We start from the raw sequence: 22,439 nt of genomic DNA, 5'->3' as shown, positions 1-22,439 counted from the left end.
ATTGTTTTCCTCCACCGCCTAGGGGAAGGGCAGTCTTTCAGCCATGGTTCCCTAGAGGTTTCCTCCACTGGGGTTTTTTCCTCTCCTGAGTGCTGAAGGCCCGACTCTTCATGAGTCAAAGGCCCATCATCAACAGGGCCACCTTTAAGACTAGTGCCCTGACTTCTAATGAGAACATCTACTACTGTACATTTGATACCTTGCAGTTAATAAAGAAGTCAGTGTATATTAAGTAGTGGTGTGTCTGAGCCTCTTTATGAATCTTCATAGTCAACTGGATGGGGGTGCAGGGTGTCGGACCCTGCTGATCAGATAGTGATGGCTTTCTTGGTTTTACAGCTCAGGATTTTTTTTTTATCCATACCTACAGGATAGGGGATAAGTATCTGATCTCTGGGGACTGGTAGGTCAACCATGTTCCCTTCTGCTTCATTTAATGTCTATGGGACTTCTGGAAATAGCTGAGCATTGTACTCGGCTATTTCCAGCAGTCCCATAGAGAGTGAACAGAGTAGCTATGTGCACGCTCGACCTGCCACTTCATTCATAAGGGATCCAGTTCTCATGATCAGTGGTGGTCCCAGATATTCTGTGGATAGGGGAAAGTTTTGTATTTACAGAAACAGTCTCTGGACCATATACCCATTTGAAGACCTCAAAATAGATATGGTTGTTTGCAGATTATAATTTTTTTTATAAATTAAGAGGTACATTCAGCGGTGTCCCTCCAATAAAGGCAGACCAAGCAGCTGCTATGCAGCCCCTGGAAGAGGGAGGCCCAGTCTTGGACAAAAGGCCCCGCCTCCTAATTACACTTAATTCCCGCTCCTGTCTTAAAGGGATTCTGTCACCAGGTTTCACCCCTGTCAGCTAAACATATGCTGATGTTCAGGGCCTCATCACGATTCCTAATGTGGGCTTATAAATGTGATCTGTAGCCTTATTTTGCTAAAAAACAGCTTTTACTAACCTGTCACTCAAAGAAATAAGGTGCCCAAAGGGATGTCAAGCGATGCAAGGTGCCCGTCGCACCCACCGCCGTTCGTGCCCAGCGCTGCCTTTCCAGACTTTTGCGCCGCCTCCTAATCCTCTGTGCCGCCTCTCGCTCTCCCTCCCTCCCCCCTCCTCCTGCTGTAAGATCTCGCGCGTGCGCACAGGGCTCTAAGAGGCTGGCGCCCGAGTGCAGGTCATACAGGGGTTGAGCGAAGTGCCGGCGCATGCGCACTTCGCTGTAAGAAGCCAAATGGAGAAGTCCGCACAGGCGCATCAGGCAGAGCCCTGTGCGCACGCGCAAGATCTTACAGCAGGAGGAGGGGGGAGGGAGGGAGAGCGAGAGGCGGCGCAGAGGATTAGGAGGCGGCGCAGAAGTCTGGAAAGGCGGCGGTGGGTGCGGTGGGCACCTTGCATCGCTTGACATCCCTTTGGGCACCTTATTTCTTTGAGTGACAGGTTAGTAAAAGCTTTTTTTTTAGCAAAATAAGGCTACAGATCACATTTATAAGCCCACATTAGGAATCGTGATGAGGCCCTGAACATCAGCATATGTTTAGCTGACAGGGGTGAAACCTGGTGACAGAATCCCTTTAAGTCTCTGTCTGGGGCTCAGGCTCCGCTTCCCAACTCCCTGCTTCCTCTGTCCTGTCCTCGGGGCCTCCATTTACTCAGCACATCATCAGTGGCTAGCGCTGCACCTGCTGGAGTCCCGACTAGCGCTCTATGTTGTCTCACTGCTGGGTGCTGCGCTGTCCAGTCAGCATTAGCGGTGCTCGCAGAGCCTGCTGCTGATTGGCTTGCCTAATGCCCATCATATAAACTTTAGTGCCCTGTGCCACGGGAGTTGGGATTTAATTCCTCTGTAAGCAACTTGCAAGTGACAGTGTAGAGGATGATGAGAGTGACAGTGTAGAGGATGATGAGAGTGACTTCTGCGGAAACGATCACTTTAGGTGAGACGTGACTGTGCTGTCAGTAATATGTGTTTAAGGTGTGAAGTGAATCCCTCATTTCCAGTTCTGAACCCCCAGTTCTGCTCTGCAGATGAACCTGAATCTTCACCCTCTCAGTCACTGACACAGTGTAACGCTGCCATGCCCTGCTCTGTGCACTCAGGTACAGTAAGTGTCTCTGTGTCAGCTTCATGCACTGATGTAGAGACACATTGTTTGTCCTGCTTCACACTGCAGCTTAGCTCCTTAAGGGCATTACTGCCATCCTATGTAGCAGCAGTGCGGCAAGTATAATGTCAATATATCTGATGATCTGGAGCAGTTTAGGGGGAAATATCAGCAGCCATGGGGCTCCAGAGCAGTGAATGGATTAATATAATTATTGGTCTAAGGGGTTGATTACAACATACCAGGTGGTCTAGGGCAGTGAGGGGGGTTAACTCAAGTGCCTCTGGTGGTCTAGGGCAGTGAATGGGGTCAATGTAAGAATCTCCGGTCATGCAGTAGAAAAGTTAATGTTAATATAGCTAGTGGAGGGCAGTGGAAGTGTGAGTCCCCTGGCAATTGCAACTGCTGAAACCCCTATAGCTATGTTGCAGCGTCCAACTCGTATATATGGGCACTGCAAAGTTTGTCATATTATATGTTATATCATGCTGTATTTCACCCTTATGTAAAATCCCTGTTAACAGGCTGTCAGGTGCACTACACTTATTCCACAACTAGATGGGGATAGCACCATAGTCTATACACTGCGTGCAGAATTATTAGGCAAATGAGTATTTTGACCACATCATCCTCTTTATGCATGTTGTCTTACTCCAAGCTGTATAGGCTCGAAAGCCTACTACCAATTAAGCATATTAGGTGATGTGCATCTCTGTAATGAGAAGGGGTGTGGTCTAATGACATCAACACCCTATATTAGGTGTGCATAATTATTAGGCAACTTCCTTTCCTTTGGCAAAATGCGTCAAAAGAAGGACTTGACAGGCTCAGAAAAGTCAAAAATAGTGAGATATCTTGCAGAGGGATGCAGCACTCTTAAAATTGCAAAGCTTCTGAAGCGTGATCATCGAACAATCAAGCGTTTCATTCAAAATAGTCAACAGGGTCGCAAGAAGCGTGTGGAAAAACCAAGGCGCAAAATAACTGCCCATGAACTGAGAAAAGTCAAGCGTGCAGCTGCCAAGATGCCACTTGCCACCAGTTTGGCCATATTTCAGAGCTGCAACATCACTGGAGTGCCCAAAAGCACAAGGTGTGCAATACTCAGAGACATGGCCAAGGTAAGAAAGGCTGAAAGACGACCACCACTGAACAAGACACACAAGCTGAAACGTCAAGACTGATTTTTCTAAGGTTTTATGGACTGATGAAATGAGAGTGAGTCTTGATGGGCCAGATGGATGGGCCCGTGGCTGGATTGGTAAAGGGCAGAGAGCTCCAGTCCGACTCAGACGCCAGCAAGGTGGAGGTGGAGTACTGGTTTGGGCTGGTATCATCAAAGATGAGCTTGTGGGGCCTTTTCGGGTTGAGGATGGAGTCAAGCTCAACTCCCAGTCCTACTGCCAGTTTCTGGAAGACACCTTCTTCAAGCAGTGGTACAGGAAGAAGTCTGCATCCTTCAACAAAAACATGATTTTCATGCAGGACAATGCTCCATCACACGCGTCCAAGTACTCCACAGCGTGGCTGGCAAGAAAGGGTATAAAAGAAGAAAATCTAATGACATGGCCTCCTTGTTCACCTGATCTGAACCCCATTGAGAACCTGTGGTCCATCATCAAATGTGAGATTTACAAGGAGGGAAAACAGTACACCTCTCTGAACAGTGTCTGGGAGGCTGTGGTTGCTGCTGCACGCAATGTTGATGGTGAACAGATCAAAACACTGACAGAATCCATGGATGGCAGGCTTTTGAGTGTCCTTGCAAAGAAAGGTGGCTATATTGGTCACTGATTTGTTTTTGTTTTGTTTTTGAATGTCAGAAATGTATATTTGTGAATGTTGAGAGGTTATATTGGTTTCACTGGTAAAAATAAATAATTTAAATGGGTATATATTTGTTTTTTGTTAAGTTGCCTAATAATCATGCACAGTAATAGTCACCTGCACACACAGATATCCCCCTAAAATAGCTAAAACTAAAAACAAACTAAAAACTACTTCCAAAAATATTCAGCTTTGATATTAATGAGTTTTTTGGGTTCATTGAGAACATGGTTGTTGTTCAATAATAAAATTAATCCTCAAAAATACAACTTGCCTAATAATTCTGCACTCCCTGTATATACCAGAGTTCAGGCCTAGTTAGGGTAGGTTGTTGTTGGTTGAGGAGATGGAGTGAGGAGCAGGGGGAAGGAGAGGACCCCTTCCTCTCAGCTCTCTCTTGGGCTCCACGGCCCAGAGGAGCCAATTCGTTGTCTCAGTTGTCAAGCCAAGAAACAGGCAGAGGTGAGACCCTTCTTCTACCGTCTACTTTTCTGGAGTGCCAAGTGGATTTTATAATTTTCTATGCAAAAGACAAAGGAAGGACAATAGCCATTATAGTAGGCTTTTAGGCGCCTTTGTACCAAGGTGAAAGTTTATTAGCTTCCGGCAGCCTCACCATTACTTCAAAGACAGATAGGCCATCTGTTGTAGCACTTGTGAGAAGATACTTTTCATACTCTAACAAGAGTTTAGCCTGATACAGGACCACATATAAAGCCTGTTATAAGGGATTTACAGTATTCAAGTTCCATATACATGAGAGACTGTTTATATCTGGATGTAAATTGCTGTCAAGACCCTGCTTACAGTAAAGTTCTTAGTTGGATTCGAATCCTGTCTCATTCTTTCATCTCCATACTACAATCACTCTCATCATTTTGCACCACGAAGGTGCTGGCGTCACAATAGGACCTAATTCAGGGGCCCAGCCGCACAAGCACTCAGAAACCCAATCACCATCAAGGGCACCTCAATCACCACCTGGCCGGTGTCCCCTCTAATAGAGCGTGCCCTGGAGAATTTGGTGCTGTTCTCCCCTTCACTGCACTGCTGACCCAGGGAGGCAACTGCTAACCTTGAGTACATGATCTATTGCTCCATCGGCCCACTGTGAACCTCACGTGTTTTCCCCTGCGGTCCGGCACGTTGCAACGTCACTGCGCGTGAACATGCCCATAATGGTTGGATTATAATACAGATGAAAGCAGAGGCCTGGGATGTCAGAACCTCTAATGACCTACCTGCCCTGACTGAGTATGATATCCACCCACCACCAATGCACCATGGGCATCAGCAATGTGTGGACACGGAGGAATTAAATCTGCACAGTATTTTCTAGTACTACATCTAGTACAATACAACCAGTTTACATTTGATATATATAATATGAAATGTGCCAGTATCTGGGGTCTACTTCTGCAGACAAGGTCATCCAGGGATATGTTCTAGGCTTCAGAGGACTGGCCACCATCCTATCTTGCAGACGTCATTTGCATAAATGGTGTCAGTTCCTTGTTTTTAATACTGTAGAATATTTATATTTCTTCTCCTTTTAAGATGAAAAGAATCCAATGTTCTCCCAAAAATCCCAAATCTAAACTTCACGTCAGCTCCGTATCAGAAACTTTGCATTCTTCCTGCAATAAAGCAAATGCAACATTGGCCAATTACCCCTGGGAACGCCATATCTATAAGGAAATTTGCCAGGCAAAACTGCTAGTTTCTAGTTATGAAGATTCCTCTGCTGTTTTCCAAGCATACAATGTTTCAGTAGTGGTCAGGGCATAAAAACAACCAGACCCATAGGCTTCTGGTGCTTAGGCAGGCCAGAGACATTGGTGGCTTATTGCTAGGATAGGCCATCAATGTCTGAACATCTAGTTTGTAGAACTGGGGTTTTCCTGGGTGACCACGTTGTCAGCCATTAACTTTAATAGTCCAACCCTGCAGTCTCTGAAGAAAGCAAAGCAGATATGAACAGGTAGGGTGCTTTCCTAGTACTGCTACAACATCATTCTAGTGATTAGTCACAGTGGTTGGTCCCCAACCAGTTGTACACTGGTGGCATATCATAGTCATAGGCGACCAATATCTACCCTGAGGTAATCTTCTAGGTTCTTGAGATTTCTATACCTTTTATTCATATGATGGAACTACTACAAATATGCCTTTGCACATAACCGCTGCAGCTAATGGCGGGCCACAACGGTGACTGTAGGTGGCCAGCTAAGACCTGTCCTAGGTTGCTAATATGGCTTATATATGTATACACAGCTAGACCTGCCAATAACTTTAATACAGTTCCTATGTTTCTATGTTAAAGACAAAAGCAGTTATTTACTGTGACTTCATGTTTTTGGATGTCATGTAACAGTTATATATTGTGTTCACAGAAGCAGAAAAGATAATATGCCTTTAAGATTCATTATATGAATGTAAGGTAAGCTCAATGACACAGCAGACACAACAGAAAGCATTGAGTTAAACTGTTGTTACTGAGCAGAAGTCTTGACCAATCACAGCCTGCCTCACAAACTGCCCGTGTGGGAAATCCCCTAGCTGGAATCATTATTCACCAAGAGAGGAGCTGAACAGACACACAGTTCCAATCAGAGATCAGTTTTATGGGAACAAGAGGCCAAAATAGGTATTTAGAACAGTTATATAAGTTCCTATTGTTAATGTAGGGATTAGAACTGTATACTTGAACTAGTTATGTGTTTACTTGCAGTTCCACGAAATTGCAAATTACGAACTGCTCATGCCAGATTATACTGAGCCATAGAAAGCAAATTGTGACCAAATTGCATAAAAGCAATCTGCAAACTACTCAAAGCAATTGTATAGAGCAAACTACAAACAAAGTAGAGCAAGTAGAACTATTGGTTGAACCTCAGATATACCTCTCAGAGAGATCATAAAGTGCTTAAATAACTTAAAGTGAGAGTACAGATACTGAAGAGAGAAATATATCCACCATTTTATGTTGAATGACAAGATTGAACAGTTGAACCACCATTTTATGCATAACGCCATTTTGTGATACTGTATTCAACACGTGTTTTGTACATGGACTATCTGCTGCGGAGGTGGCAGTGTTATATATGAAGAAAAGTTGAAGTTAATAAAGAAGTTATTTCAAGCATTTGGTGTGCTCTTTAAACCTACTGTTTCCATAGAACGGCGCTAGAGGAACTACAGAGTAATAGATAGTCTGGTTGGACTAAAAAGTTAGAGATATCAAAATTCTTCTAATGCCACAGCGCAAAAGACAGTTCATAGTGCTGCGCCTGCCACAGTGACCTACTCCCATTAAGTTATGGGACTACTTGTCCTGACACAAGGGGAGCAGGTCATCGCTGAAGCTCCCTTATCAACAGGATGTTGAAATCAGCACACCAGGGAGATGAAGAGCCGGCCACTGAGCAATAGATGCGGAACCCAGAGGTGGGAACCATGTAAGTATGATCACCACTGCTGACCGGCTACTCTGATAACATTTGGAATAACACCCATTAATGCAAAAGCTAATGCATTTCCTATCTAATGCGGGTTAGTTATGTAGGGGCAAATTCCATATGACAAAGAGGAGCTAACACCTCCCCTGACATGTCTGTTTTAGGAATTACTTACATTTCCCATGTAATAACAATTCTAGAACATCTATTCTTATGACTATTCTGTGTCATTCTTCTATTGTTCCTGCTAGACCAGTGGTTCTCAACCTTTCTAAAGCCGTGACCCCTTAATACAGTTCCTCATGTTGTGGTGACCCCCAACCATTACATTTTTTTCCTTGCTACGTCATAACTAATTTTGCTACTGTTATGAATTGTAATGTAAATATCTGATATGCAGGATGTATTTTTATTGCTACAAATTGAACATAATTAAAGCAGAGTAATTAATCACAAAGACATCCACAGATCTCCCCCCTAAACAGTGCCATCCACAGATCCCCCCTAAACAGTGCCATCCACAGATCCCCCTCCCCTAAACAGTGCCATCCACAGATCCCTCCTCCCCTAAACAGTGCCATCCACAGATCCCCCCTCCCCTAAACAGTGCCATCCACAGATCTCCCCCCTAAACAGTGCCATCCACAGATCCCCCTCCCCTAAACAGTGCCATCCACAGATCCCCCCTCCCCTAAACAGTGCCATCCACAGATCTCCCCCCTAAACAGTGCCATCCACAGACACCCCCCTAAACAGTGCCATCCACAGATCCCCCCTCCCCTAAACAGTGCCATCCACAGATCCCCCCTCCCCTAAACAGTGCCATCCACAGATCCCCCCTCCCCTAAACAGTGCCATGATGGCACTGTTTAGGGGAGAGGGGATCTGTGGATGGCACTGTTTAGGGGGGGATCTGTGGATGGCACTGTTTAGGGGGGGATCTGTGGATGGCACTGTTTAGGGGGGAGATCTGTGGATGGCACTGTTTAGGGGAGGGGGGATCTGTGGACGGCACTGTAGGCGGATCTGTGGATGGCACTGCCATCCACAGATCCCCCTACAGTGCCATCCACAGATCTCCCTCCCCGACGCTCACAGCAGTATATTTATAAACTAATCAGTAACTACTTTAACTTTAATCATTGCTCATTGCTGAGCTCTTTACTTGGATTATAATTTATTTGGATATGGGATATCTTACTTTGTCTTAGCTCCGGTAACAGCAGGCAGTGCGGGGGGCGGCGCTCACTCACTGACGTCACGCGCCTGCGCCGCCTAGTGGGAGGAGCAGGTGCGTGACGTCAGTGAGTGAGCGCCGCCCCCCGCACTGCCTGCTATTACCAGAGCTAAGACAAAGTAAGATATCCAAATAATCCAAATAAAGAGCTCAGCAATGAGCAATGATTAAAGTTAAAGTAGTTAGTTACTGATTAGTTTATAAATATACTGCTGTGAGCGGCGTGGCCCTGTATATTCTAACCCCCAGGCAAGCATCCCCGTCACCATGGGAACGCCTGGGGGTTAGAATATACCATCGGATCTTCTGAGTTACTCAGCCGCAAAACAAGCACCGGCTCTGCTTGGCCCCGGGCCAGCTCGGGACCCCAACCAGCTCGGGGCCCCAAGCAATTGCTTGTTTTGCCTGCCTGTTAGCGACGGGCCTAAACCCACAATAGGAAGCCTCAGGCGACCCCCCGGAAAGGGCCGATCGACCCCCAAAGGGGTCGCGACCCCTAGGTTGAGAACCGCTGTGCTAGACATTTATGAATGAAGTGCAAGGAATCTGCTATAAAGATCCAACTAGATGTTACCAGTTGGGGGTGTGTCCCTGCACAGTCTGCTACTGGCAGTGCTGATTGGATAGTGTCAGAGAACTGGTAACCCCCAACTGGTAACACCCAGTTGGACCTTTACTGCAGTCTGCTATCATGGTACAACATAGAGTTATAGGAATAGATGCTCCAGCATTGTTAATACATGGGAAAAGTACAGTAGTTACTAAAACAGACATGTCAGTATTGGTGTCCGATCCCCTTACTAAGCCTCATTTCCTTCAGTATATCTGTGTCACTTACCTAATAATCTCCCATTTCCCACATGTGGTGTAGTAATCATTCTGCCTTTTGTATAATGGAAATCAGTAGAGATGAGCAAAGTATTGGAAAATTCTATTCGACTTCATCACCGAATTTTGCAAAATAATCCGCTTTGTGACGAATTACTTCGTCACGAATCGCATTTCTTTGTAAGCAGTAGGTGCTAAGACAGGGAGCGGCTGGCGTGGTGACGTCATACGTCACCGCACACGGGATCTTCAAGCAAGATGGTGGCGGCTGGCCCGTTGCGAACATTTCAGGTTAAATCAATTAGTTACCACGAGGCACTAAAAAATTTGGCTTTGTGGCGAATAAAATTGATCCTGTAATTCGGATCGAAGTCCACACTGCGGACTTTGATTCGCTCAACACTAGAAGTCAGCTCTGTATGCGCAGACTTCCTGGTAAACCCATGATTTACTAGTGTTTATACACAACAACCAATCAAAGGAGGCAGGAGGTGTGTCTGAGACTACCTCAGTTTCCCTGTAGCCACTATAGCTAAACTATAGTCACAGATCACAGCTCTGCCCTAATGGAGCTGAGCAAAAAATTAGCCAAGCAACAAGCTATGAGGGAAAATAGTGGAGGTAATCATCCCCTGTAGGTGCTGGCCTGTATGCGAATTCTGAGTTCCTGACTGGAAAAGAGATTTAAACATGCCTTAAAGGAAATGTTCACAATGATAGCATATAGACCTCACAGAGGGGTGGTACTAAGTAGAAAGCAAACAGCGGCTAAACTAAGCACCACCTTCACTCCCATTGATAATGGCTATATTTGAAGTACAGGGTGGGCCATTTATATGGATACACCTTAATAAAATGGGAATGGTTGGTGATATTAACTTCCTGTTTGTGGCACATTAGTATATGTGAGGGGGGAAACTTTTCAAGATGGGTGGTGACCATGGCGGCCATTTTGAAGTTGGCCATTTTGAATCCAACTTTTGTTTTTTCAATAGGAAGAGGGTCATGTGACACATCAAACTTATTGGGAATTTCACATGAAACGTAACTTTATTCTTTCATGAGTTATTTACAAGTTTCTGACCACTTATAAAATGTGTTCAATGTGCTGCCCATTGTGTTGGATTGTCAATGCAACCCTCTTCTCCCACTCTTCACACACTGATAGCAACACTGCAGGAGAAATGCTAGCACCCTGGCCCACCCTGTAGATACATCCTTAAACCCAATGACAAGCGCTATTGACCAGTGGTGCTCAGTGGTAGGGATAAATCTAAAAGTAAAAGTCACTCAAGTGGATGTGATGCAAGAGGGAATTCCTTGATTAGAAAGCTCCCAATATGACCATAGTGTAGGCTGACCCTAGTGTTTCGGTCTGTCCCAGACCTTGGTCATGGCCAAAGATAAAAGCAGAAAGCACATGTATAGAGCGGGGAGAGCACACTATACACATTATACACATACTTTCTGCTTCCATCCTTGGCTGTGACCAAGGTCTGGGACAAACCGAAACACTAGGGTCGTATTGGGAGCTTTCTAATCAAGGAATTCCCTCTTGCATCACATCTACATGGTTACCTATTACTAAGTGCTATGGATCAGTCACCAGAATCAAAAGCAATGCTTTATTCTAAGAGCTGAGATATATTACCGAGGGCCACTTATTACTTTTTTCTGTTCTTCCATGCTTTCCCACCTTCAGTGAAGTATTTTACCCAAAAAGTCTTCCTATCACACTTGCCAAGTGCTGCCTGGCAAAATTGTGACTCAACATGTGCCATGAAACGTTAGCTATAAAAATGCATTCATTTTCCAGATTCCTGACAATACAAACAACTTGCAGAGCTAAATTAATTCAGACAGAAAACACAAAACAATAAAAGTCATCAGAATCCACATTTAAAATATAATTGTCGGACCACTTGGGTCTTTATTACTGTACCACTCCTACTTCTCCTCCAGTTAAGACACATAAACCAGCATGTTAATCTGAGAAGGGTGCATACCAGTGGTGGGATTGTGCAGATGCACAGACAGAGGGTTCTGTAATAAAAAAGCTAAAGGGGTCTTCTTGGATGAGGAGGGGTCACTAACTTTCAGTGCTTATACACAGTGTCCTCACAAGTGCAGAGTCATTGTTTGGATCTGTAGCATGGAAGATCTATGAAACCAGCTCATTCCTTCCATTATAAATCAATTTCTTTTGGTGTCACTGTGATGGCAATATCCTCATTCCCGCGGCGTACGACCAAACGTAGTGGTCCTTCCTGCTTAATGGCTTCACTGACATCACTGCTGGAAGTCACAGTCTGACTGCCGATGCTGATTATGACGTCACTTTCCTTCAGACCAGCCCTGAAATAAAATAAAAAAAGGCCATGATGAAATGGCTTCTGCCACGCTCGAGTTCAATGTAGCTGAGTGTAGCATGAAGGATGCATTCATGTATAATGGCGGTATTAAAGAGTACACGTGTTGACATGCAATGACTGCCGTGGTGACACTGGACCATGTGTCGTCCCCTCCTATAATACTTCTGTGGTTTATACAGCATCAGAAAAGGAAAGAGCGAGAGAACAAAATATGTTGCTCCACAGGAGACCACCTGTAGAAGACTACATGTCTACAATATGCCTCATGCACATGATAAAATCGTGGATCCGCAAAATATGGATGCAGTCCGCAGGGCCGGCCTTTGGGGTGTGTGGGCTGTGCGGCCGCACAGGGCGCCATAGTAACAGGGGCGCTGGGCGGCCGACAGCTCGCAATGTAATCTGCGGCAGGCGAGGCTGTACTTGTGTTCTCCTTCGGGGCACCCCCTCCATCTCCCCCTCCCCTGTCTGACCTGCCTGCTGCCCCCGCCGCTGCCAATAAGAAGAGAGACTGGAGGGGGAGGGGAGGGGAGGGGCTGTGGCCACTGCGCCACCAATGAAGAAAACTGACCTGAATACAAATACAGGAGGCGGGTGCCGGAATCAAATAGCCGGCACCCGACCTCTGTGACAGGGAGCTGCGATCAGCTGCAGTTGAGTTAACCCTTCAGGTGCGGTACCTGAGGGGTTAACTGCCGCTGATCGCAGCTCCCTGTCACAGAGGTCGGGTGTCGGCTATTTGATTCCGGCACCCGCCTCCTGTATTTGTATAAGAAACGTTGGTGGCACAGTGCGCGCCCCCCCCCCCCCCAAACACCCCAGTATAAGAAACATAATTGGTGGCTCAGTGCGCCCCCCCCCCTAGTATAAGAAACGTTGGTGGCACAGTGCGCCCCCCCCCCCCCCCCCAGTATAAGAAACATTGGGGGAAGTGCCAATGAGGGTTAAAAAATAATTTAAAAAAATTAACTCACCTCCTCCAGTTGATTGCGTAGCTGCCGGTCTTTCTTCAGGACCTGTGGTGACGTCACTGAGCTCATCACATGACCCATTACCATGGTGATGTATCATGTGATGAGCACAGTGATGTCACCACAGGTCCTTTGACAGGTCATAAAGAAAGAACAGAAGACGATCTATTGGAGGAGGTGAGTTAATTATTTTTTTATTTTTTAACCCTCATTGGCACTGCCCACTGCGCCACCAATGTTTATTATATTGAGGGGGGGCGCACTGCGCCACCAATGTTTATTATACTGGGGTGTTGGGGGAGGACGCACTGCGCCACCAATGTTTGTTATACTGGGGTGTTGGGGGAGGACGCACTGCGCCACCAATGTTTATTATACTGGGGTGTTGGGGGGGCGCACTGCGCCACCAATGTTTATTATACTGGGGTGTTGGGGGGGGGCGCACTGTGCCACCAATGTTTATTATATTGGGGGGGGCGCACTGCGCACAACGATGGGTTAGGGAAATTTCACAGCAGAGTGCGCATGCGCTGGGAGCCTCGCCGGCGGTTAGGGTAGGGAAAAATTATGGGCCAGTGCACAGGTGCGGTGATCGGATGGATGTTCTCAGCAGGACACCGGCCGACACTGCGCATGCGCTGGGAGCCTCACTAGCGGTTAGGGTAGGGAAAAAGCACTGGCCCGTACGTAATTTTTCTCTTCCCTAACCGCTGGTGAGGCTCCCGGTGCATGCGCAGTGTCGGCCGGTCTTCAGCTGAGAACATCCATCCGATCACTGCGCCTGCGCACTGGCCCATAGTTTTTCCCTACCCTAACCGCCGGCGAGACTCCTGGCGCATGCGCACTCTGCTGTGAAACTTCCCTAACCTGACGTTGTGCGCCTCCTCACGTCATGTCCGGTGCGACCGGAAGTGACGAGGGTAGGGAAATCTCACGAAGTAGGGAAGTATAACATTACACCGGCCTTTGGGGTGTGTGGGCTGGTAACTACTTGGTTGGATAGTCAGCCAGCCTATGCCATGATGCCAGCAACAAGCAGTGTTTTGTTTTTTTTTGGGGGGGGGGGGCGCCACAAGGTTAGCTCGCACAGGGCGCCTGGACACCTAAGGCCGGCCCTGGCAGTCCGTATGCCGTCCGCTGACTTCAGTGGTTCTGTGGTCTACATTTTGAAGACATATTTTATCTTTTTGAAGAACAGACATATAGATGACCTGTGTCAGCATTTGTATGTCTGTTCTACGAAAGGATAGAACATGTCCTATACTTTGTAGGAAAATGCAGAACCCGGGCCCATTGAAGTCAATGAATCCGGAAAAAAAAAAGCAGACGCTAAACGGACGGTATCTGTATTTTGCAGATCCACAATTTGCGGACCGCAAAATGAATAGTCATTTGCAGAAGGCCTAAGGTCAAGTTCACATAAGTGTCAGAGCCCCTTATGTGAGGCTAATTGGAGGCATATGGGGGCTAATTGGAGGCATATGGGGGCTAATTGGAGGCATATGGGGGCTAATTGGAGGCATATGGGGGCTAATTGGAGGCATATGGGGGCTATGGGGGCTAATTGGAGGCATATGGGGGCTAATTGGAGGCATATGGGGGCTATGGAGGCTAATTGGAGGCATATGGGGGCTAATTGGAGGCATATGGAGGCTAATTGGAGGCACATGGGGGCTATGGGGCTAATTGGAGGCATATGGGGGCTAATTGGAAGCATATGGGGCTAATTGGAGGCATATGGGGGCTAATTGGAGGCATATGGGGGCTAATTGGAGGCACATGGGGGCTATGGGGCTAATTGGAGGCATATGGGGGCTAATTGGAAGCATATGGGGCTAATTGGAGGCATATGGGGGCTAATTGGAGGCATATGGGGGCTGATTGGAGGCATATGGGGCTAATTGGAGGCATAGCGGGGCTATGGGGGCTAATTGGAGGCATATGGGGGCTAATTGGAGGCATATGGGGGCTATGGGGGCTAATTGGAGGCATAATGGGGCTAATTGGAGGGATATGGGGCTAATGAGGCATATGGGGGCTAATGATGCATAATGGGGGCTAATGAGAGGCATCATGGGGGCTAATTAGAGACACAATGGGGGCTAATTAGACTATTAGAGGCATATGGGGGCTAATTAGGCATATGGGGGCTAATAAGGCATATGGGGGCTAATGAGGCATTATGGGGGCTAATGAGGCATATGGGGGCTAATGAGGCATAATGGGGGCTAATTAGAGACATAATGGGGGTTAATTAGGCATATGGGGCTAATAAGAGGCATAATGTGGGCTAATGAGGCATAATGGCTTATAATGGGGGCTAATAAGAGGCATAATGTGGGCTAATGAGGCATAATTGCTTATAATGGGGGCTAATGAGGCATAAGGGCTGATATGGGGGCTAATGAGAGGCATGGGGGCTGATATCGGAGTGATGAGAGGCATAATGAGGGCTAATGAGAGGCATAATGTGTCATCCACAGATGCCCCCATAACAGTGTGTCTTCCACAGATCCACCATAACAGTGTGTCTTCCACAGATCCACCATAACAGTGTGTCTTCCACAGATCCACCATAACAGTACGCCTGCACACTGACAAGAGACAGAAAGAAGGGGAAAGAATCCGCGGAAGCAAGCAGAGGACAGGACAGCAGACGACTGAATAGCTTCTTTTGTAAGTAAATTGTTTTATTATGAATGTATCCCTACAGACCGCAATTCTCTCTTATTTTGTAATCTTATTTATATATACTTATTTTCTTTTTGCCCCCCCCCATTTTTGACTGTGGTATCTTTGTGCCCCCCTATATATTGTTCCTAGAGTCGCCACTGCCGCTGGGAACTGGCAGCCTGGCTGTCACGACCGTCACTGGCAATTTTACTTGCATCCCTGTTATCTAAAGGGGTGGTTTTAGGGGGCGGTCCTAGGGGTGGGTAGGGGCGTGGCCAGGGGAGGGGGGTGAGTTCCACCACCTTTTCTCTGAGAAAAAAAGCCCTAGTTTGGAAACATAACTGACGTGGGCAGAAGGTGACAACAGCATACACAGACCCAAGAATAAATCCTTTAAGGCAGGGATTAATTAGATCTTTACATGCTTTTAAAGGAAAATCTGATTGAATGAGAACAACAGACGCATATTGTTCTAATCCAGGTCTTCATTAATGTTTATGGTGACACCATCTATTGGAATGGGGTAGATTTATTATTATTGTCTTATCCTGAGTATAGGCCATCAATTTCAGATTGGGTTTAACTCTTGCCACTTGAACGGGACGAAGCTGCAATAACCAGCACCACTGCTTAGTAGACAACATATGTAACACCCCAGAGTTGTGTTACTAAACTCTTTTACCCCACTACAATCTGTTAAGAGCCTTTACATTGTCATCTAATGTAATTTCACATAATATCCTCACAAATGTGCATTATAATCCTTGTTAAATGTATATTGCTGTAAATTTCATGTTCACCAGCAGGTGGCAGCAATGTTCTGGCAAGAACTTAAGTTCAGTTTAGTGTTTCTAGGCTGGAATAGTTCATTTCAGTTCAGCTCTCCCCTCTGTGAGCAGAGTGGATTATTCCCATATCCTGCCTCATGGGGAGGGAAGGAAGTTAGAGTCAGTGTACCAGCCACCCCTTCTAGGGGTAGGGTGTGCATGCTAGGAGCTCCCAGATATAGGGAACCAAACCAGGATCTTGTCTCGGCTAAGACATTGATCATCATCCCCAGCCTGAGCCCTTCAGCCTCAGCTGGTAGAAGCAAGCAGACAACTCCAGAATTCCAGGAAGAAGCATACACTGTGAAGCTAACAGTGAGTCAAGTTCGAGACCCAGGAGAAGCCATATTCCTCCTCAGCTAGTCAGTCCCCATACAGCAGAATATAGAAAGTGCAGAAACCAAATTCTTGCCACAGTATAGAGCTACAAAGCAGACGTCCTTTCCAGGTACATGAAAGAACAGAAGATAAATTCCTGCCAACCATTGCCAATACCTGCTGGGACCTAAGACAAAAGCTGTATCTTGCTTGGATGAAAGTTGCCATCAGTAAAGACACGTTTGAACTTTACCAGAGGTCTGGAACTCAATTTCTGCTGCAAATCCCTCTATTACTGTCACGGCCACGGTTCTGGCCGTGACTCCTTGGGAGCCGCATACAGTTGCCCGCGGTTTGGGTTGTTGTTTCAACCGCAGCTTGGGGCTTGATGTAGTTTGCCTCAAGTGCGGTTGCCGCGGACAACAGGTATGTGTGCGGTCCCTTTGGAGTTTGTGTGTCTGTATGTATGCACTTATGTATGTCTGTGTGCACTCTGTCTTATGTTTGGTGTGCACTGACATCTTCCCCTCACTGTGGTTGTCCGTGGCAACGTTTAGTCGCTGTGTACATGTGATGGCAGTGTCCCGGCCTTCGGGCTGACTCCCAGGACATGAGTGCCACCCATGTCGTTGCTTGCGGCAACAGCCACAGTGTGTCTCGTGTTTTGGACACTTCTCCTTTAAGTGTGTGTTTCCCTTCCCTGGCTTGGAAGGGTTAACTTCCTTCCTAGTGTGTGTGTGCACTGGGTGTGTCCAATTGTGGGTGTGGCTGCATGGGCTATAAAGCCTCAGTTTAGACCTGATGTCTGAGGGGTACGCCAGCCTTGTTGTAAGCTGGAGGAACTCTCCTGGTCACATTTCCATCTGCCAGTGAGGGCCACCCTTGTGGTCATAAATTGTGATTCTCTATGTTTATGAGGTTGTGTGTTTACTTCATGTATGGTGTTTGGTAGATGTTTGTTTGGTCGTTTCTTATTGCAGCATATGGTTTCCTGGTTTCCTGTGATGTGTGTGGTGTGCTCTGTCTTTGGTGTTTGTGGACAGCAGCACTTGGGTTCCAGGTTGTGTGTCTGTGGCAGGTAAGTGTGGTACTAGGCTCACTTACCTGTCACTGCCATGTGTCTGTTTATGTTCCCCCTGTCTGTGTTGCTTGGCCACTTTAGACTCCTGTTCCTCCGTGTCCAGGAGTAACGGGCTGTCTACCCAGCTCCTAGTTTAGGGCCATCTTGAGGGCTAGCAGGGACTCCAAGGTTCCAGAGCATGAGCCCTCCTACCATCAAGGTCGGCTCATGTAGCTAGGAGTCAGGGTCAGGTTAGGGATGCGATTAGGAGGTCACCTGCTCCCTAATCCTGTTGTCCTGGTCGAGCAGCGACCACTACATCTGCTGATACCGCACGGCTGAGAGTTTTCCCCATCCTCAGCCGTGACAATTACTCCTACTAGCACCACACTCATTTTATTGCAAGTGAGCCGGGATCCAGAAGTCCAGCCGTACCCAGGTAGGACACACCGTTGACACTATTACCACTACCATACAGAGACATTACACCACTCTGCCATTCCTAACCTGGGGCGTGAGTTATAACATCTTAAAGGGCCCTGTGATAGTACCCTGCGCACGCTGCAATTGGTGCCACGAACAAAACTATAGACTATTATACCCATATCCTGACCCACTGCATAATTTGGCGTCTGTGTAACCGTACCACGGTCCTGCTCTATTGCACATACAGGTAGACGGGTTTATGAAAACAATGAAGATGCAACAGTGTGACCATGAGCACCATGGCCCCTTCAAATAACCGATCAATGGGGTGCTGAGAGTAGGGATCCTCAATGACCTGAGAATAGGCTTTAAATATCCTAATCCTGGAGAAACCTTTTAAATTGAAAAAACTAAAACACTAGACCAGGTGGGCAGAAGACTAACCAAATTTATCATAGTAGCTCACAATGTCTGATCAGATTTTCTGCATCCTGATTGATATTTTTCCTTATGACTAGGGATGAGCGAATCGACTTCGGATGAAACATCCGAAGTCGATTCGCATAAAACTTTGTTCCAATACTGTACGGAGCAGGAGATCTGTACAGTATTAGAATGTATTGGCTCCGATGAGCAGAAGTTATTGCTCCGTGAAGTCTCGTGAGACTTCGGGTAATAACTTCATAAATGAATTTGTACTGTAAAAAAACATTTCCTGAACTCGGGTTCGGTTCCAAAGTACCACTTGGAACTGAACCCGAGTTCGGGAAATGTTTTTTTGCCATACAAATTACGGTAATTTATGAAGTTATTACCAGAAGTCTCGAGACCTCACGAAGAAATAACTTTGGCTCATTGGAGCCAATACATTCTAATACTGTACAGAGCTCCTGCTTCGTACAGTATAAGAACAAAGTTTTATGTGAATCAACTTCGTATGTTTCATCCGAAGTTAATTCGCTCATCCTTACTTATGACACTTCTTGGTTGGCCCACTTAAGACCAATATTTTACAGCCATCATTTTGATGCAATTTCAAGACTCCCCCTTTTTTAGACACTTTTCAAAATGGTCTAGTGAGGTGAAAAGGTGCCTAGAATGTACACCAATTTCTGTGGGCGAATTCTGGAGCCTTTAGCTCAGTAAATCTCTCCCATTGTTTTTTTCTTTGCCAAAAGAATGGGACTGAGCAGCGCCAAGGCCATACGTCTGATGAACGTCACATCGCCAGGGAAGAGGCTTATGAACTCACAGCCTCTTTGAACAGCTTATTGGCGGGGGTGCCTAAGGATAGGCCATCAATATAAAAATCCCAGAAACCCATTTAAAATAAGACACAGTACTGTAAAATGGGTTTGGCTGTAACAGAAGCAATGGTGGAAAAAAATCTGAGGTGCAGTAGGTATAGACATTACTTACTCTTCTGCTGGTGTATCTGGAAGCACTTCTACTATAAAAGCTCCAGAGGTCACATCAGGGAAATCCTTTAATTGTTCCCTCAGTTCTTTCACTTTGCTGCAATGATATAAAACAAATTTATTTGTACTAGATAAGTAGGTGACATAGTAAAGGATTTTGTTTTACATATAGATTGCATAGAAGAATCTGATAATATAATTCGAAATGTTAAGGCCTTTAAAGACTATGTACACTTTCAGGGGCAATTTTTATTATGATTGCATTTTACTTATTTTTAGCTAAAAATATTTTTTTCCTTTGGTCTTCATTAAAAAATAATCAGCTGTTCTGTTAAAGTGTAACTGTCATGTTTTCATAAAAAAACAAAAAAATGTTTTAGCATATGTTACTGCTGGTGGAGCATTATTTAGTTTCTTCACATACCACTGTTTTCCTTGAGCTTTCCCTTATTTACGGCTGTTTTGAACCCTACAATATGAGTATGACTCCTCTGCCAGGTCTCTGAGGCCAAAACTGTCTTCCCTCACTTGACATACACACTTGCTTTAGCCAGCAGCTTCCTCCCAGCCAATCAGATTGGATTACTGAGAGACACGCCTCCTCACTCTGAAGCCTAATGCAGGCATGCAGTGTGGAAGACCGCCCCTCTGTCTTCTGTTTACACTAAATGGAAGACAGACAAGTCATAGCAACAGTCTTTTAAGGGACCAGTGGAAAGGGACAGGGAACATTAATAAAAGCTGTTGTTATAAGGTAATTACAGATCTTTTAGCAACTAACTCAGGTATACATGCCTAGCTCTAACAAACTAGCAAATAAAACAAATATGACAGTTACCCTTTAACTGTTTGTCTAGTACTTTCAAGTACATCATTTGCATGAACGCTTGTTAGCAATCATCTGGCAGTGTAATAATGCCTCTGATTGCCCGATGAACAAGCATACACTTGATCATTGGTCAATCCAAATCCAAATCTTTTGGCATGTTAAAAAATTATCATTTGCAGGTGGCAGATCATGGTGTCTGATGACGATGTGCTGCCAGCAAACCATTACAGAGCATGGGGACGAGCACTGCATGTAATAGCAGCGGCCTTTTCTGCTAGTGTGCAGGCAATTGCTGGGAGGGAACACTTCCCTCCTGACAATGTCTGACACAGAGAAAAGGGCTCACATTTTTTTAATAAAGACCAATAGAAAAAAGATTTTTAGCTCAAACTGAGTACAATGCAATAATGCAAAATTGCCCCCAAAGTTGTACATAGAGTTTAATGTAGGAAATAAAGCAAGGTTCTTACCCTGGACTGAGTGACAGCATCCTTATTCCCAAGTACCTTTTCTTCTTAATTCCCTGGCCTATAAAAAATACACAAGTCAAAATTATTAATTACGAGAAACACATATAAAGCTGAGTACCAGTTACAATGGTAAATGTCTTCTTATGGGATGAAGAATCATCCTCAAGTATAGCTCGTATAGAAAACTTCTGCCAGCTTACAGACACATCTGAAATTCTGACTGGGCATTAAGATACCAACCAATGGCTATAACAAAGGGGCTGTGACGCTCTGCAAAGCTCCATGGCACTTCAAATCCGCTTTAAAACTGAAGACGACCCATAGACTGTGGTGCAAGTCAAATGAATGTGAGAGAACATAATGTGGGTAAAGCAATAGAGTGCAAAATGCCCCTTCCTCCTAGTTATTGGTCTCAGTGGGCATTCCCCAGTATCTCAGATGCATTATATAACTTGATGTCTTAAATTACAAATATTCACATTTTCATTGAGTTGTCCTATTCATACTGGAATCCTGTAGTAAGTAGGGTAGTCACGATACAAAAATTTTGATTTGATTTTGATACCATAAAAAAGTATTGCGATACTCGATACCACGCGAAAAAATAAAACACCAAAAAAAGCCGTGTGCATTCCGCATTTTATAGAACGTCCGGCCCATAATAGAACAGTCCGATCCTATTGTTTGAGGGGACAAGGTGACTAAAAAATGGCGAATTGCACGGTTTTCTTATTTTTTTTTGTTACGGCGTTCACCGCATATGAGATATTTTTTTATATTTTGATCGTTTGGACTTTGGATCGATATGTAATATGTTTATTTTTTTATTGTTTATATATTTTATATGTAAAATTGGGAAAGGGAGCGATTTAAACTTAATATTTTGGTGTTTTATAACCTTTTATTTTTTTTTACTTAGGGGCTAGAACTTGGGATCTTTTCATCCCTTGTCCTATTCACCCTACTAGAGCTCTATTAGTGTGAATAGAATATTACACTCTCCCTGCTGCGCTGTGCATAGTACACACAGCAGCAGGGAGATTACCATGGCAGCCAGAGCTTCAGTAGCGTCCTGGCTGCCATGGTAACTGATCGGAGCTCCGCAACTTCACTGCTGGGGCTCTGATCGGAAGCTGCCACTGCCACCAATGAGGAGGGGAGGGGACCCTGTTGCCACTTCCACGAATGATAATAATACTGGGGGGGGGGCGCACTGCGCCACCAATGATTATATTTAACCTGTTAATACAAATGTAGGATGCGGGTGCCGGCAGTATCACATACCCGGCACCCGGCCTCTATGACAAGGTGCTGCGATCCCCGTCCATTAACCCCTCAGTTGCGGCGCAGAGGCCACAGCCCCTCCCCTCCTCCTCCCCTCTCTTCTCATTGGTGGCAGCAGCGGCACAGGGGGGAGGGAGAGAGAGACTGCTTCTCCACTGTGCTGCTGAGGAGAACATGGCATGTGAGAGCAGTGCGTGCCATGTTCTCTAAAAGATATATCGGTAAATAACAAATCCCAGTATCAAATCGATCCAGGTCTAAAAGTATCGATTGGGTATCAATACCCGGTGCAACTCTAGTAGTAAGTACTGTATAATTAGCTTCTAG

At 45.6% G+C, this 22,439-nt stretch overlaps 1 protein-coding gene across 1 annotated transcript in view; it reads right to left on the bottom strand.

Moving 5' to 3' along the window:
• Positions 1-11,362: 11,362 nt before the first annotated feature.
• The window catches only part of HTRA1 (HtrA serine peptidase 1), a 38,324-nt gene continuing 27,247 nt past the window's right edge, over positions 11,363-22,439 (bottom strand). Inside the window, exons 8-10 of the mRNA XM_040438043.1 lie at positions 20,829-20,886; positions 19,531-19,626; positions 11,363-11,819 (exon numbers count right to left, since the gene is read on the bottom strand). Coding sequence (XP_040293977.1) covers positions 11,651-11,819; positions 19,531-19,626; positions 20,829-20,886 — 323 coding nt within the window. The 3' untranslated portion in view covers positions 11,363-11,650. The remainder of the gene's footprint in view (positions 11,820-19,530; positions 19,627-20,828; positions 20,887-22,439) is intronic.

The sequence above is a fragment of the Bufo bufo genome, chromosome 6 (assembly GCF_905171765.1).
Source record: "Bufo bufo chromosome 6, aBufBuf1.1, whole genome shotgun sequence".
Classification (NCBI taxonomy): Eukaryota; Metazoa; Chordata; class Amphibia; order Anura; family Bufonidae; genus Bufo; species Bufo bufo.
This window is presented reverse-complemented; position numbering and strand designations above follow the sequence as displayed.